Source organism: Echinops telfairi, unplaced genomic scaffold (genome assembly GCF_000313985.2).
Source record: "Echinops telfairi isolate 266 unplaced genomic scaffold, ASM31398v2 ScPeMD7_443;HRSCAF=831, whole genome shotgun sequence".
NCBI lineage: Eukaryota > Metazoa > Chordata > Mammalia > Afrosoricida > Tenrecidae > Echinops > Echinops telfairi.
This window is the reverse complement of record NW_022104341.1, coordinates 63676057-63692792: the sequence shown is the minus strand read 5'-3', so window position 1 is coordinate 63692792 and position 16736 is coordinate 63676057. Positions and strand designations below refer to the sequence as shown.

The 16736-nt window shown below is 43.4% G+C and overlaps 1 protein-coding gene across 4 annotated transcripts in view; it reads left to right on the top strand.

Moving 5' to 3' along the window:
• Positions 1 to 16736, top strand: part of PATJ (PATJ crumbs cell polarity complex component) — a 399766-nt gene that overhangs the window by 357073 nt on the left and 25957 nt on the right. For all 4 annotated transcript variants that reach the window (XM_045291780.1, XM_045291779.1, XM_045291778.1 and 1 more), the window contains 6 exons: positions 3140 to 3287; positions 4606 to 4692; positions 8116 to 8239; positions 8879 to 8916; positions 12502 to 12624; positions 13281 to 13385. In XM_045291780.1, the coding sequence (XP_045147715.1) occupies positions 3140 to 3287; positions 4606 to 4692; positions 8116 to 8239; positions 8879 to 8916; positions 12502 to 12624; positions 13281 to 13385 (625 nt within the window). The remainder of the gene's footprint in view (positions 1 to 3139; positions 3288 to 4605; positions 4693 to 8115; positions 8240 to 8878; positions 8917 to 12501; positions 12625 to 13280; positions 13386 to 16736) is intronic.

Here is a 16736-nt window from a genome sequence, read left to right as displayed (position 1 = left end):
CCCCATTCTTCTGCATTTAGCCCAGCTTCTCACGGCTCACATGGACTATTCGCACAGCATACAGATTGAATAAGTATGGAGAAAAGATAGAGCACTGATCCACACCTTTTCTTACTTTAAACCATGTAGTTTCCTTTTGGAAACCTGTAGGTATACTGGGTTACACATGGGGCTGATAACCACCAGGTCAGCAGTTCAAACCCACCAGCTTCCCTGTGGCAAGATGAGGCATTTTACTCTCATAAAAATTTATAGACTCAGAAACCCAGAGGGATGGGCAGCTCTACTCGGTCCTATTGAATCACTGTGAGAACTGACTCATTGGAAATGTGTTGGTTCTTGTGTTGGTTTTGTTCAAATGACTGCCTCTTAGTCTGTGCACAGGTACTGCACGTACAGTTCAGTGTTCTGGGAATTCCACTCTTTCCAGTGTTTTCCATAATTTGTTATGGCACAAATAACCCATATCAATAAAACACAGGTAAATATTTTTCTGCATTCCCTACTTTAAGCCAAAATCCATCAGATAGCAATGATGATAATCCCTTATTCCACATTTTCTTCTAAGTCTGACGTGAAATTCTGCTAGTTCCTGGTTGATGTCTTGCTGCAACTGATTTTGAATTATCTGCAGCAAGATTTTACTTGGCATGTGATATTAATGATAGTGTTCGGTTATGTGTGCCTTCATTGGATTGCCTTGCTTTGAGATTGTCGTATATACAGATCCCTTCCAGATTCTTGGCATAGATGAGGAGCCTTCCAGCAATGGATCCACTTGTTGAAACATCTCAATTAATATTCCAACACGTGTTGGAGCCTCACCTCCAGTGCAACTTGGGTTTCTTTCTTCACTATTATCATGCTTGAAATGGTTGAGCGCCGACCAATTCTTTTTGGTACAGTGACTGTGTGCATTCCTTCCCTCTCCTTTTGATTCGTCCTGTCCTGCATTATTCAGCTTTCTGCCCCATAGAATCTTTCAGTGTTGCATCTCAAGGTAGAATTTTTCTTCGGTTCTCTCAGTTTGAGAACATTGAGCATGGATTTGCTTTTGGTTTTCTAGCTGGGTCTTTCGTCGTTTCATTATACATTGTCTCCTTGAGATGACCTTTGAAAGCTTCTGGCCAGCTCTTTACTTCATCCTTTCTTCCTTTCGTCTTGACCGTTTCATGTTCAAGAGCAAGTTGAAGAGTGTCCTCTGACTCTAAATACTCAAGTTTGTACTTTGGCTTGCATGAACTTGTTTTAATTTTCTTCTGTTTCAACTTGAACTTGCATATAAGCAGTGGATGGTCAATTCCACAAATGGCTGCTGGTCTTGTTTTTACTGGTGATATTATCTCTTTCCACAAACATAGTTGACTTGATTCCTGCATATTCCATCTGGCCAGGTCCACATGTATAATTCCTCTGTGTGCTGTTAAAAATAGGTATTTCAAATGTCTAGGTCACTGACCTTGAAAAATTTTGTCATGAAATCTCCAGCCTCGTTTCTGTCATCATTGTCAGATTCTCAAACTACTGATGCCTCTTATTTCCAACTTTCACATTCCAATCACTAGTTATTACCAATGCATCTTGATTGCATTATTGGGTGGTTCATAAATTTGAATAATATATTAACTGAATTTCCTTACAGACATCTGATGATTATCCTATCGTTGGCTGTATTGTACTTCCAGCTAAATCTTGAAATGTTCATTTTTAACAATCAATTCATTATTCCCAGCAAAGGAGACCATCTGCTCAATTCAAAATGACCAATGCCCATCTATTTCAGTTCACTACTACCTAGGCTATGAATTAAGTATTTCATTTAATTGGGCTGCTAATTATGAGTTCAATGGTTCAAACATCCTAGCAGTTCTACAAAAGAAAAATGAGGCTGTCTGTTCCTGTAAAGATTTATAATCTTGGAAACCATACATAGAGCCAACATTTGTCAGAATGGAGTCGATGGCATTGGACTTTGTGTTTCTAATGATCTTAGATTCATATTTTGCACATCCAAGTTCAGTTACTAATGAGCATTTCAGCTGCTGCTTCTAACTGCTCCGACACGTCATACCATGTATGAAGGCCCTGAAAGCTTCACTCTGTCTAGTCAGCTCCATTTTGGGGCGGCAGCTTTTCCCCAGACAGATTTCTCGTGCCTTCCAATGTGAGGGGCTCGTTTTCCGGCACTACGTCGGATGGTGTGCCGCTGGTTTGTTTTCGCTGGCCCTTGTTTTCTCAGAAGTCAGTCCGCAGGTCCTCCTTTCTCAGTGCCTCTTATTCTGGCAGCGCCACTGAAACCCGACTACCGCAGCTGACCCTGCGCCCTTTGGAGTATTGGTGGCCCAGTACCATGCAAGCCTCCACAGTACAAGAAATTGACAGATGGGTGGTAGTCATTGTATAACCTTCTTTAGGGAAATAGCCTGTAAATTTTAAGAGTAGTTAGCTCTGCCTTTCAAAGGGAATTTCCATTTCACTGAAATTGTCATTTTGCAGAACTTATACCTGTGGCCAAGAAAAATGGATATTACAATAAGCAGCATAATAGGCATAAACAATTTAACAGGTTAGCTCTCTGAAGTTTATCATTGGGAGTTAATATTGTGTTATGTGGGTTCATCAGGTTTTTCCTTCCCCGTTTTAGGATTGAGGGTATCTATGTAGAATATCCGAGCCCTGGTAGCAGAGTGGTTACACATTGGGTTGGGATCTGAAAAGTAAGCAGTTCAAAACCACAGTTGCTCCTCAGGAGAAAGACAGTGCTTTCTAGTCCCGGAAACAGTTATCGTTTTCAGAAACTCACAGGGCAGCCTGGCCTGGCCTGCAGGGTTGCTATGAGTCAGCATCAATTCGATGGCAGTCAGTGTGGTTTGGGGTTTTATAGAGAATATCAAGAAGCCCCGGTGGCGCTTCCAGTAAGTGCCTGCCTGCAAACCTCAGGGTTGAGGGCTCCCTCTGTGAGAGAAAGAGGGAGCTATCCGCGCCTGTAATAGTGGTGGCAGCCTCAGGACCCCTGTGAGGTCACTCGGATTTGGACTTGACTCAGTGACGGTGGGTTTCAGGTTGGTCTTGCATGTCAGTAACCCCAGACTTAATAAAAGGTTGTGCTAAGACCGCACTGCTTTATGCTTATCCACAGAAACGGAAGTGGGGTGTTTATTTCTGATATTGTGAAAGGCGGAGCTGCAGATCTTGATGGGAGGTTGATTCAGGGAGACCAGATCTTGTCTGTGAATGGAGAGGACATGAGAAGTGCCTCGCAGGAGACCGTGGCCACTCTCCTCAAGGTGAGTCCCGCAGCTGCTCGGCTGGCAGAGCTCAGCCCAGGGCCGACTGTTCTAATCCACCTGGATTAAAAAACGGGCTGAGTTTTATGAGCCCCATTTTTCACTAGATAGCTTAGAGTCTGGACAATCAGCATAGATTGCAATGAAAGTTCTGTTTTATTGATTAACAGCACTTGGCAGGGACCCTGATTTGAAATTTTCAAGCGCCTTTGCCGAGCTTGTGGGATTTCCAGAAGTCCACAGTTGTCCTCCATGCCTCTGATGAATGACTCTTTGACTTAGGGACTTCATCCTTCTCCCTCAGGCCGTGTCCCTGAGCATATTATTGCCTAGTCTGCAAGCCCAGCCATTGCTGTTCAGAGGAAAACTAGAGCTTTGATAGTGCAGTTCCCAGGCCACGCATGACCTATGACCACAGCATAGGTCGCTACCCAAGCCACCCTCCCACCCAAACTGTCTCTCCCTTACATTCAAAATTCACTGCCAAGTGTCTCTCCCGCATCAACGCTACTTCCCATGGATGAAACTGGTCAACAAAAATTCTTGTCCATTTCCACTCAACTATTAAACCCCTGCCATGGCTACCCAATGTGTGTCAGTTTTGACAAACAATATTGAATATATTCAATAGCTAATTTTTGAAGTTGATCACCAGGCCTTTCTTCTAAGGCACCCACCCTTTTGGTTAGCCGCTGAAAGCATTGACAATGTACATTTTGTTCTGTTTCACAAATGGCAGCGGCAGCTTTTGCAAGGACAAGTGGCTTTTGTTCATTTTAAAATCCCCAGGGCCAACGTTCAGTTGTTACTCAAGAAACAGTTGTATTTGTAGATCCACCTAGGTTTGGTTTTTCCATACTGCCTTCCTCCCCCAGGAGTCCTGGAGGTGTAGTGATCACAAATTAGGCTGCTAACTGCACGGTCAGTAGTTCGAAACCACCGGCTACTCTACTGGAGAAAGATGAGACTTTCTACTCCCATAAAGAGTTCCACTCTCAGAAACTCACAGTAGTGCTACCCTGCCCTATAGAGTCGCCATGAGTCAGAATGGATTTGACGGCAGTGAAGAGAAGTGAATTGAAAGCATTCCTTTCAAGTCCATGCCGTCAGCATGTGGAGCAGTCCACGAGATGGAAATGTTGATGTGTTCCGAACTTTTATTACTTCATATGATTTGATTACTAAGTTTCCTTTGTCTGGGCCCTTTATCGCCCATTTCCAATTCTTGACTGCGGAGCCGAGCGCAGGCCGGGCTCTGGTGCTTTCAGAAACCAAAAGCTCACCATTGTGCATTTCTGCCCTCTCTTCTCTTCCCAAGTGTGCTCAGGGGCTCGTGCAGCTCGAGATTGGGAGACTTCAAGCTGGTTCCTGGCCCTCCTCGGGGAGGACATCCCAGAATCGCCAGGTTCGTGACGACCGACTGACCCTCCAGCCCTTACCTGCGTGAACGTTCCTTCCTTCATAAATGAGGGTTTGATGGTTATGTCTAACACGAATATAGAGCAGATTCACAACACCAAGTTCATTATATTCTAATATGTTTGAAAGAGGGCTTTTGAACTGGTTCGTTCTGGCTCAACCCCTGCTAGGAATTTGCATTTTCACCCCAGACATACCAAATCAATGTACATTCTATCAGTTTGTAGTTATCTCTGGGAGCTTGGGAAAAATAGAGACTCTGATTCAGTATACCTGGGACATAAATGCAAATTCTAAGCAGGTGCACGAACTGAATGAGCCATTTCTAAAGTCTAGTTTTAAATGAAATCAAAACGTGGGATGGGAACTCATTCATCTCCCTTTATGGCTGTCTAGAGTTTTCTAAGAACCATGTTCTGTCTATTCTAAATTGCCTATGCATGGGTGTACACAGCTGTGTTTATTTTTAAAAGAAGGAAGGAAAGTAACATCTGGTGACAATTTGACCCTCATTAGCACAACATTGTTCTGTTCATTCAATTAAATATTGCTATAAAGTTAGCTTGTGAATAGCCACTCACACATGGTGAGGGCAATTAATAGTATATTCCTAGGAGAGCAAAGAATGTGGGGTCTCTCCTGTGGGTTTCCCTCATGGTGGGTGATATTTTGTGGGTTAGAAAACATCTTATATTTATTTGCAAGGCTGACGTAAGTGCTACTTTTCTTAAAAACCACGTATTTCACTGCTTCCCCCCCACCCCCACCCCATCCCCATTATAACAGCTGACAAACATGAAGACTGTAGAGCTATATGTTTAGTCCCATTTGGTGTATAACGAGACTATAGAAAGTTTCATGTCACCCTCAATCCCTTCTGTAGGTTATGGATGGGTCTTTGTTTGCGGGGGGTGGGGGGGGGCAGGAGGGAGTCTTTGTTTTATAAATAAAAATAACTTTTGCTCCTTCCCCTTGCTACCATTAACTTAAAAGCCTAAGGCCTTTGTTCAGAAAGAGATGCTTTGATTTTCCGGTTAGCCCATAGGTACTCCTTGAATGTTATTGGCTGCTTCCTTTACCTCTGGAGTTAGAAAATGGATGAGAAACACGTGTTAGCACAGACTAGCTGACTGCTCTCAGAGAATTCTCAGAGCAGTCAAACCTGCTAAGCACCAGGTTACATTCTAGATGTTTTTTCATTTCTGGCTTCCATATGGACAGTTACTCAATAGCATATATACTAAGAGACTGTAGGATTTTAGGAGAGTTTCTGGTGATGATTCTAACTAGACTTGTATGAGGAGGATTCAAAAGGCTTCAAAAGGACAATGGAAGGAAAAGACACTAGGTTAAATATAAAGCTAACCTGTTCAGGAGCTGCCAAATAACCCCCATTATCATTTATCTGGTATGTGAATGTGAGCTGCCATATTTTCTTAAATATCGATCCCTAACCTTCTTGCACAGACTTTTTTATTTCACAGCATGAAAATGGAACTCAATTTTAAAATAAAAAATCATAAAGCTTATTTCTCTTCTTCTTGTCCTTAACATTATGGCCAAGCTATGATTGGTTGTACTGATAAATTGGCCAATTAGAAGAAGGGGGCATCTTTCATCATCATGAGTGGAAGAGCAGCCCCTGACCCAGATGGAGAAAAAGAGGAGAGATCTCATTCGCAATCAAATCCAGATTTATCTAAAGCAGTCAGGACCCCCAGACACACAGCTCTTATAAGATACGGGTAATTATCAGACAGGGAGTTAGCGGCCTTCGTTTGAGGGCCGAGGGGAATCACAGGCCCTTGGCTTCACTTACAGAAAGTGATCTCATTAAGAGAGAAATTTTGGTTCTGAGGCCACCAAATGGATTCTTTCAAAGTAATTATTTTGATTCATCAAGAATGAATCTTTATAGAGAAAAGTGTGTAATAGGGGGAGGAGGTGGTGAAACACTTGAACTTATTGCTTTGGTGGGAATACAACCAGGCAAAGTACATCTTTGTAAAAACCATTACAAACACACTTTCCCCTGAGAGTGTTAGATTAACTCTATAATGTCCTGTTATTTCCCCAATCCTGATTAATTTTCTGTTGTCCCACCATTAGTTTAATCATATTATGAACTCACATTAAAATATCTATCCATTGTGAACTGTATCAACATCAGCAGCTTACTTTAAGATTTTTAAAAGAAAAGTTGAAGGCTAGAAAGTTGAATGATATATATATGAAATATTTACCAAAAAAGTACATGGTGAAACATTCCTTTTAGAATCTCTGTAGTATACATATTTAAATGTCTTCTTTCAACTTTCCTATGTGATATTTTTTATATTTAAGAAATATTGAACAACTTATGTCATAGAATTAAGGAAATAGGTCAAATTATCATTTGTCAACTAATAATTGTGAGCTTGGGCTTAGCTTAAAATGGAAGAATTATTCATAGTTTTTATACTTTGGTACAAAATTTATTCTTTATGGGCCCTTGTACATGAAAAGGTCTTTTTGCTATGTGCCTGATTTTCATGCAGCAGCCTCTAGCCATAAAATAATTATACATTGTAGATCTCAAATATTCCTTTAAATAAATAAAGGGACCAATAACAGAGAGAGAGCTTGATTAGACCGAAGTACTATGGATGCCTGGAAAATCTGTTAGGGAAACTATGCATAACATATATTCCTAAAGTAGGTCTCTTCCCCTTGAAAGTTGCTGCTTTCTCCTACAATTGGGATTTCCAGTTGGCTGAGTTCCCATTAGTCTAGGTTTTATGAGCATTGCTTTAGTAAAATATGTAAGGTAACTTGGATGATAGAAAAAATAACTGCTGACTTTAGCCACAAATAACACACTTGTCGGTTGCCATTGAGTTGATTTCAATTCCTGTCCACCCCATGTAGGAACACTGTGCTCCCTAGCATTTTCTGTGACCAGTTTTTTAGTAGATTGATCACTCGTTCTTTCTTTCAATATGCCTCCGAGTGGGCTCAAATCTCCCACCTGTTAGCAGTAACCATTTGCGCCGCCCAGTAACTCCAAACGGCACATTTGTGCTTGTTCCAGGACCATCTGTAAAGACCATGTAACGACCCAGGGCAATGTCTTTGTAGCTCATGGGAAAGGACAGCATAAAGTTGGTGAGACAGGAGGTCGTTTTCTGCCTTGATCATTGAAACCATTCATGAAAGCTTATGCATTGAAGAAAACAGTGGTAAATAAGGTTATATTAGGGTGGCAAGAACATTCAGCCAATTTTTTTCTTTGTCTTTTTTCGCCTCATCAAAATTGTCTCTAACAGTCATAATTAATGTGATTCCATAAATAAGATGTAAATCATAACAGTAAGTATGATTCTTTTAGACGAATCTTTCATCACAGCTAACAGCTGGGTTTCCTTTTCAGGGGAGTCGGGGGAGTCAGCAGAGCACACACAGCTTCTTCCTTCCATCCATCGCCCCGTGCATTTCCAGCCTCCAGAGCCTGGTCGGCCCCAAAAGAGCGTCCAACCCTTCTCCCCCAGATCCAGGTATTATTTGTATACGAATCATCCTGGTGGTGCTTTTTATGAATCTGTGCACTTGACCACATTTCCCAAGCCGAAAGGCTTTGATTGCAAAGGGAGTAAAAACCACAGAGATTCCTTTTTGAAGGTCCCTTTAGCTTTCTACAAATACATGTGAACAAGAGAAAAGCCCAAATCCAAAGTGCTTCGTAAAATAAGTCCCCTTACAAAGAAAGCATTCATAAATTGCAGCTCCTTGGTAGCAGGTTGGGGGTGAGGTAAAGTTAGGGGTCTTGGTCTTTCATTAGGCGGAGGGCTACCTTTGATTAAGGGAGAGAAGTGGACAGTGTACTGCAAATGGTTCATCCTCTAAGCCATTCCATCACCTTGTGCCAGGCAGCTGCTGCGGCAGCCCATCAGCTTGCCGGACTCGGTGATGATGCTGCTTCTCCGTCAAGTGGAGAGGCCTTTGTCGTAGAGGACAGAGGCCCTAAGCAGTGTCGGCCGGTTCAGACATTGAGAAAAGGCAGCGTGCCCTGCTTGTTTTCACATTCGCTCTTGGAAGGTCTAGAAGATGATAACACCTTCAGGGAATAATTCTCTATTCTAATTATATGATCTCTTCATTTTGAACATTTTATTCCGTTGTTTCTTTATTTTTAGGCATAGATACAGGACCAAGGACCGTTGAGATCATCAGAGTAAGTCAATGATTTTGCTTTTTTATTATTTTTTTTCTTTTTCTGGTGATTTGACTTTGCCTAAAATACACATTTTCTCCTTAGTAAAATTTATTAAATTGTTTCTCATGTGCTTTCAAGTTCCTGAATTCAGTGTATTGTTTATGTAACACAAACAAACTGACTTAGAAAAATGCATTTAAGCACTAAGATGACCACTGTAGGTTTCTTTTTTTAAAAAATTTTTTACACGGACCTATCTACTACATGGTGTGCATGCATGTGGTGTGTGGGTGTTTATACTGTATAAAACAAAGCCTATTATCATATTAATATTAGACTTAGGCCAAGCTTTTGTTTACTTGGCAGAAAGCCTGTCCATTGGGGGTTATTTTATAGTATCTTGCATGATTTTTATTGGTTGCATCATATACCATCACATGAAAGTACTATGATTTTCTTAGCCCACTTTCTCTGATAGAGCAATTAGCATATTTTCCAACTTTTGATGTCTTTTCTAGAAAACCATCTTTGTACTGTGATTTTTGCCCATGTGATGAATGATTTCCTGAGAATTAGTACTTTGAAATCAATTTACTGAATCAAAAAGGATTCTTGATGCCATGTTTAAATTGCCTTGCTAAGACGGTGTAAGATGCCTTTAAAGTCCTATGGTTCTCAAACCCTGATTTTCATACTCCATGATATCTAGAATATTGGAACGTAGAGACAACCTCAGCTTTAGTTAGTCTGACTGCAAATTGGGGATTCACGAGGTAGTACAAAATTATGGCCTTCAGGCTTGGGCATCTCCGACCCGTGTTGCAGAGCAAAGCGGCTCGAGGCGGAGTGGGCGGCAGCCGTCGTCATGCCCCGCCCCCTCCAGCCCGAGGGTGGCGCGTGCGCTTGCATGAAGGAGGACCTGGCTGGCTGTGTGCTGCAGTCGAAGACGCTTTTTTGACCGTCAAAGGTCCATGTTGGATACCAGATCCAGATTCAGAGGGAAGAGAGGATACTGTAAACGAAAAGGGCGGAGGCATGTCTCTGGCCTGGTCACGAATGCAGACAAGCCCACGTCCGAAAGACACTGCTCGCTGTATCTGCCGGGCCCACCTGGGTTTCCCTCCGACAGAACTGCGGGGGATGGATGAGCTCTGTTTGCACGTAGAAGAAAAGATTTAATGGATCAATTAGGGACACAAAGTCAATGTGTCTTGAGAAGTGGTAGAACATTCTTCGAAAGAACGATGAATAGAAGGATTGTTGTGTTCAAACTTGAGTCCTCAATCAAGTGGCATCATTGTGAATATTACCAATGTGACGAATGAATAGCTTGGAGGCTGGAGCGAAGATATCTATCAGGATGGTGTAGGCTAAAATCTTATTTTATGCAGTTGTCCCTAGTTTTAAAATAAATTGTGTTTGACTGGTTGGGCGGGGTGGGGGTGGGGGGACAAAAGGAATTACGACATTGTTTTAATCCCAGTTTATAGGAAAGTAATACACATCATAGCTTTATTCTCTGGAGTCCAGCACAGATGTGTTTTTGAAGGTACCTTCACTATTTGTTGGTGAAGAGTGGTTACACATTGGGATACCAAACCTATAACGTCAGCAGTTCAAAACCACCAGCCACTCCATGGGAGAAAGATGAGGCTGTCCACTCCTATAGGAGTAAAAGCCTCAGAAACTCACAGAGACAGTTCTACCCTGTCCTGTAGGGTCACTGTGGGTCGGAATTGACTTAATGGCAGTGCGTTTCAATTTCACGTTGATTAGGAGCATGGTGGTGCTATGGGTTAGGCTTTGGACTACTAACAGCAAGGGCGGCAGCTCAAACCCACGTGCCACTGGGTAGGAGAGAGATGAAGCTGGTTGTTTCTATCAAGATTTACAGTCTGGAAACCCTACATGAACGAGGTCATTCTGAGTCGGAATCAACTATAAGACCGCGGGTTTGGGTTCACCAGGTATTCGCTCTTTGGGTTCTGATGGGCCACTCAACTTTTCTCATCTGTAGAGCGGGAATGTTAGTGCCGCAAACCCAATTCCTCCAAACTTCCGGAGTGGTTTCTCTGATTTTGCACCCCCACCACAGTGTGTAATTGACTCTTCCAAGACCTAGAGGGGAGGCTTTCTTTTATCTTGGCAAGTGTCCTTTGGCATGGTGGACTTCTGCCTCCATGCTGAAACTGGACATTGACACTCATCCCTTTAATGCTTTTTTTTTAAATACAGTGAAACCAGAAAGAGCTGGCACTCAGAGTCTGCCATGTCTTTTTAGGGCTGCAATGTCCCTGTTTTTAACCAGGTGCAGTTAGCAATTTTCTGTCACTTGTTTTAGTGGGAAATATTTGAGTTGTCCTTTTCTGATAGATTTCCAAGTCACACCGGTTCCAGCGTTCTCCAATTCTACTGTATTGCCTCTGAGTCTGTGGAAACAGAGGCTAGAGCCAGATGGAATGCCTTCATCAATGTCCCGGCGAACTGAGTGGCCTCACAGAAGGGTCTTCAGGAATATTTTCTGTCACTCTTACTTCTCTCCCCTGCCTCCACTGTCACCACACTGGCTGTCCTCAGAGAGCCTTAGTTGTAACCACGATGTGCAGCTCCTTCACAGCCAAATGTGTTTGTTCACGCGAGAAGAGCATGCGATGTGTGGCAGCTTCATCATAAACACCATCTGGGTAGTTACTTGCCAAGGCTGCATCAGAACCAGCCACTCAGCTGAGCAGTGGCTTTTCTCACTGGTACGGTTGCCATGTATTCAGGCTTTTCCGAATGGCGGGCCTACGCTTCACCATCTCATCTAATCCTCATCCCTTACACCGTGAGGGTAGGCGGTATCCTTCCTATCGTATCTGTAGAGATGGAGACTCTAATGGGCTGTGTAAGTCCGGGAAGACTAGAGAAACAAATCCAGGGAGACTCACGTGTTTAAGAGAGAGCTTTATATCAAAGAGTAATTGTATATGGAGAAAACATCTCAATCTAGTCCAGATCAAGTCCATATGTCTGATATTAGCCCATGTGTTCAATACCAGTCTATAAATTCTGCTTCAGACTCATGTAACACATACAATGACACCAAATGCAGGAAGATCATGGGCCAGTGGGTAGAAAGTCTTGTGGATCCAGTGGTGGTGGAAGCATCTCAGCGCTGGCAGGGGTCTCCACGTGGCTCCTCCAGTTCCAGGGCTCTAGTGTAGCTGCAAGTGTCTTGTCAGCAGGAATACAAAGCAGAGAGAGAGCCTGTATCTGGCCTCCAGTGAACTAGTTATCTCCATTTGTGCCTCCTAAATGAGGCCATCAAGCTGTGACCTGATTGACAGGCTAGACTCCACCCCCTCTCAAATTGACAGGAGATAATGTAACTGCCATAGGGGTTAAGTCACTTCCCCAAGATCTGGCTGTTAGTGAAGTGCTGCTTAGCGCTGAAACACATCTGGCACCCGACCCCTTGCCTCCGACTCCTGTGTTATCCTGGCCGACTGCCACCGAAGGGATTACTTCTGACAGTCACCTGGGATCGTTGGGGCTGTGGGTCTTGACGTAAATTAAAGTTAAGTATGTTAACACCATGTTTTCCTCATCTTTTCATTTTAGGACCTCAGCGATGCCCTTGGAATCAGTATTGCTGGAGGAAAAGGAAGTCCCTTAGGAGACATCCCTATATTTATTGCCATGATTCAGGCCAGTGGAGTGGCAGCACGTACACAGAAGCTCAAAGTAAACATGAGGGGAACAAATGGGTGAAGTGCTGACAGTGTGTAGCGGTGGGGGTGTGGGGTTTGCAGTCTTTAACAGTTTGTTTAAAATCTGAATTCTGGTAGCCATCAGAGACCCACTTTGAGGGCAAAATGCATCACAGAAACTCCCATTGGGTCTCTGGGCATATATTAAAATGTTATTGTGTGTATCAGGCATCTCACTGAAAGAAGAGACAGCTCATTTACTAAGTGCTCCCCTCTACACTCTTTTTACCACCTCATTCCACCCAAAGTGGATGCTTTTTTCCACTTGCCCCTTATGCTTAACTTAGCTAGAAAGAAACATAAAAAATACTTGGCTTCCTCACTAGTGCATTATTAAGCAGTTAATTTGTCCACCCTGCTATGACTGGTAAATGGATGTTTGAAACACCACCATTGCCAAAATACAAAAGTAATCTACTATGCTTTTAAGAAACCAGATCTTTTCCAATTGGTCCATTTTTGGGGAAAGCCACAAAAATTCTGCATGTTTCTGGAACATGCACACAGTAGAAACACAGAATCTTCACAATGGCTGCGAGTGGGACTATGACTTACCAAGAATTTTAAGCAGCCTTCTCAAATTTAATTTTTCTTCACCATAGTGATTTTCTACCACTCTTGTACTTCTAGGTTGGAGATCGAATTATCAGCATTAATGGGCAACCTTTGGATGGGCTGTCTCACGCGGATGTGGTGAATCTGCTAAAGAATGCCTATGGGCGCATTATCCTTCAGGTACTGCGGTCACTGGGACTCACAGCTGCATGAGGCAGATAAGTGGCATGCCAAAAAGATGGAGTGTCCCTGGCAGGAGGCATCACCGTGCAGCAGGGCGCTTGCTGATGTGAATTATGAAGTGGGAAAGCAAGAAATTATTGTTTTTATTCAGAAATTCTTTAATGCCACCCATCCAGGCAGTGAGCATGACTACATGAAAGCACAAGGGGAGAAAAATTCCTCTTTGCTTCATGTGATAAATCAGCAAGGCTTTTTTCACACCCAGTTTTCTTTTGTAAATCAAAGTTTGCAACGAATAGGAAATGATGTTTTCTTTTTACTGTCCCAGACTGTTAGTGAACTGCCCGTGCGCTGTTTTTCCCCTCTCCCTTTAAAAGGAGAAGCACGATGCTCCCTTTAGCATCATAGAAGTGATTCCCACCACCGCAGTGCAGTCATCAGCTAAGGCAGACAATTCCTTATCAGCTGGGGTCCCCAAGAGTATTGTCTAGAGCCACAGGGACATATACTAGGGAGTGAAAGCTGCCTGTGTGGGAAACTCTCTGGTCTGACTCCCCAGCCTCCCAACGTCTCTGAGATGGGCACACTTCACGATTGAGAGGCAGCATGTTGGCAGTGAGGGCCACTCAGTGTCCCTCACCATCCTTCTGCAGAGGTGCTCAAAGATGGCCGATGGGTTAAAAGAGTAAAACTCACCATTCTGCAGCTCAGTGAGAGGGCTAGCCAGCCACTCAGATAATCCTAGCCATAAAATAAGAAGTTTGAATTTGAAAATCATTACATTTGGGAGACCAAATTTGTGGTGCTTCTAGCAACTTAATTCCAAAATACCAAAGCAGTCATTCAGAAGGTGGATTGGTTAGCAGCATTTAGCCATGAAGGTACTGTTAGGAAAGCATTGGAATGCTAACCACAAGGTTGGTGGTTCAAACCCACCAGCTGCTCCTTAGGAGCAAGATGAGGCTATCTGCTACAGGAAAGATTTACAGCCTACCCTCACCCCCCCAAAAAAAAAATTAAGAAAAGATTAAAGATTTTTCACTAAAAGATTTGACTAAAGGATGGGAGTGGAAGGAGGGAAGAAAGAAGATACAGGCTGTAGAGGATAAGCTCAATGCTGGTGTAGCAACAATGAAACATGCAACTTTCCTCTAGCTCTTAAATGCTCCCTCCCCCTAACTATCATGATCCCAATTCTACCTTACAAATCTGGTTAGACCAGAGGATGTACACTGGTACAGATAGGAACTGGAAACACAGGGAATCCAGGACAGATGAACCCCTCAGGACCAGTGGTGAAGTGGTGATACCAGGAGGGTGGAGGGAGGGTGGGGTGGAAAGTGGGAACTGATTACAAGGATCTACATATAACCTCCTCCCTGGGGGACAGACAACAGAAAAGTGGGTGAAGGGAGACGTCTGACAGTGTAAGATATGACAAAATAATAATAATTTATAAATTATCAAGGGCTCATGAGGAATGGGGCGGCGGGGAGGGAGGGGGAGAATGAGGAGCTGATACCAAGGGCTGAAGCAGAAAGCAAATGTTTTGAGAATGATGATGGCAACAAATGTACAAATGTGCTTGACACGATGGATGGATTGTGATAAGTTGTATGCGCCCCAATAAAATGAATTTTAAAAAGCAACAACACAAAACTCCCTGCTGTTGAGTTGATGCTAACTCATAGCGACCCTATAGGACAGGGCAGAACTGCTCCTGTGGGTTTCTGAGATGTAACTCTTTGTGGGAGTAGAAATCGCTGTATTTCTCCTTCAGAACTTGTAATCTCCTCTACAGGGGAGGATAGGCAGGTGTAATTTGGGCGAAGAGGAAAACAGTATCCTGCGAGAGGGAGGTGGGGAGGGGAGAGTGAAGGAAATAGGGCAAGACCTTCAGAGGCTTGATGAGTTGCTGAAGGTAAAACTGATGATCTGTTCTGTATCCTTCACCCAATTCACAGTAGAAAGTTTTTAAAAAAAGAAAGGTGTACAGCTGGAAAGCCACACAGAGACTCACTAATGAGCTGGAATCAGCTCCATGGCAGTGGGTGTAAATACTGTGGCCTGGTCATTGATGCCACTTTTCTCCAACTGTTCGCTCTTGGAAACTTGCGGAGCTTCTCGCCCTCATTCCTCCGCCCCACCTCCACCCCTGCCTCCGCCGTGGCCTGAGCGGACAGGCCCTTTGCTGTTTAGTCTGCTGTGCATGCTCTTCCTTCGACTCCTGCTGAGCCCTAGAGGCACTATGAACAAACGCTTCAGTTTCAGAGGTGGGGACCCTTAGCCATACAGGCATTTGAAGAGGCAGTAACTTCAGATGATGGTGACCATGGAAAGAAAAAACGTGTCTTTTCCAACAAAATTCAGTGCTATTGATAATTTCATGCTCTGGTATAGATTGTTCAGCTTTCTGTTCCTCACTCTCCCCCCGTCCCCACCAAGTAAGAGCAAGAAGACAGTTTGAAGTAATAATAGCTAAATATAAAAAAATATCTAAAATGACAATGATCTCAGGGTTTCCCGTGGAGCGTTAACACAAGTTCAGTCTCATTGTCAGTGATAATGTACTGTGGAGGGAGCTCTTTATTTATCCTCTCTCTGTGTTTTACCAATGGTACTTGGTTTCAAAATACTCCGGCATGTAACCACATTAGCTGGCGGCAGTGTTTTGTAATGTGTGCACTTGGAAGATGGACGGAACCCTTTGGGACGTTAACAGTTGTACATTTGGATAGGGAACAGATGTGTGACCAAAGGCCTTAGACATAAAACCCAAGAAGCACAAGTCTTCCATCAAATGCCTCTTAGTTACATGGTGCGTTGTAATGAAAACAACGTGCATGGAGGAGACCATCACTATAATGGGCACAACTGACTTGTCGTTAGGTAATTACTTCTATGACCAGGACAGACCGTCCATTGGCAGAGCAGTAGGAAAGGTCAGATAATTATCTGATGATGTGGAAGCGACTTACCGGCAGTGTGTCATGCAGAGCAGTCAGCCAGCACCGATTGCCCACTGAACACTGCGATCCCAGGGAGTGGGGGAGTGGACTACTGGAAGAGAGCAGGAAAGCCGAGGCTACCAGTATTTCCACAGTTTGAATGGCTGCCTCTAGTTGTGACAAGGTAAAAATGTCTTCCCTTAACCTCTAATCAAGCCCTGGTGCTATAGTGGGTTTGCATTGGGCTGCTAACTTCAAGGTCAACAATCAAACTACCAGCCTATCCTCGGAAAAAAGATAGGACTGCCGACTCCCGTAAAGATCTCGTCTCAGGAACTCACAGGGGCAGTTCTACTCTGCCCTGTGGGATCACTAAGTCAGAATCAGCTCAGGGGCAGCG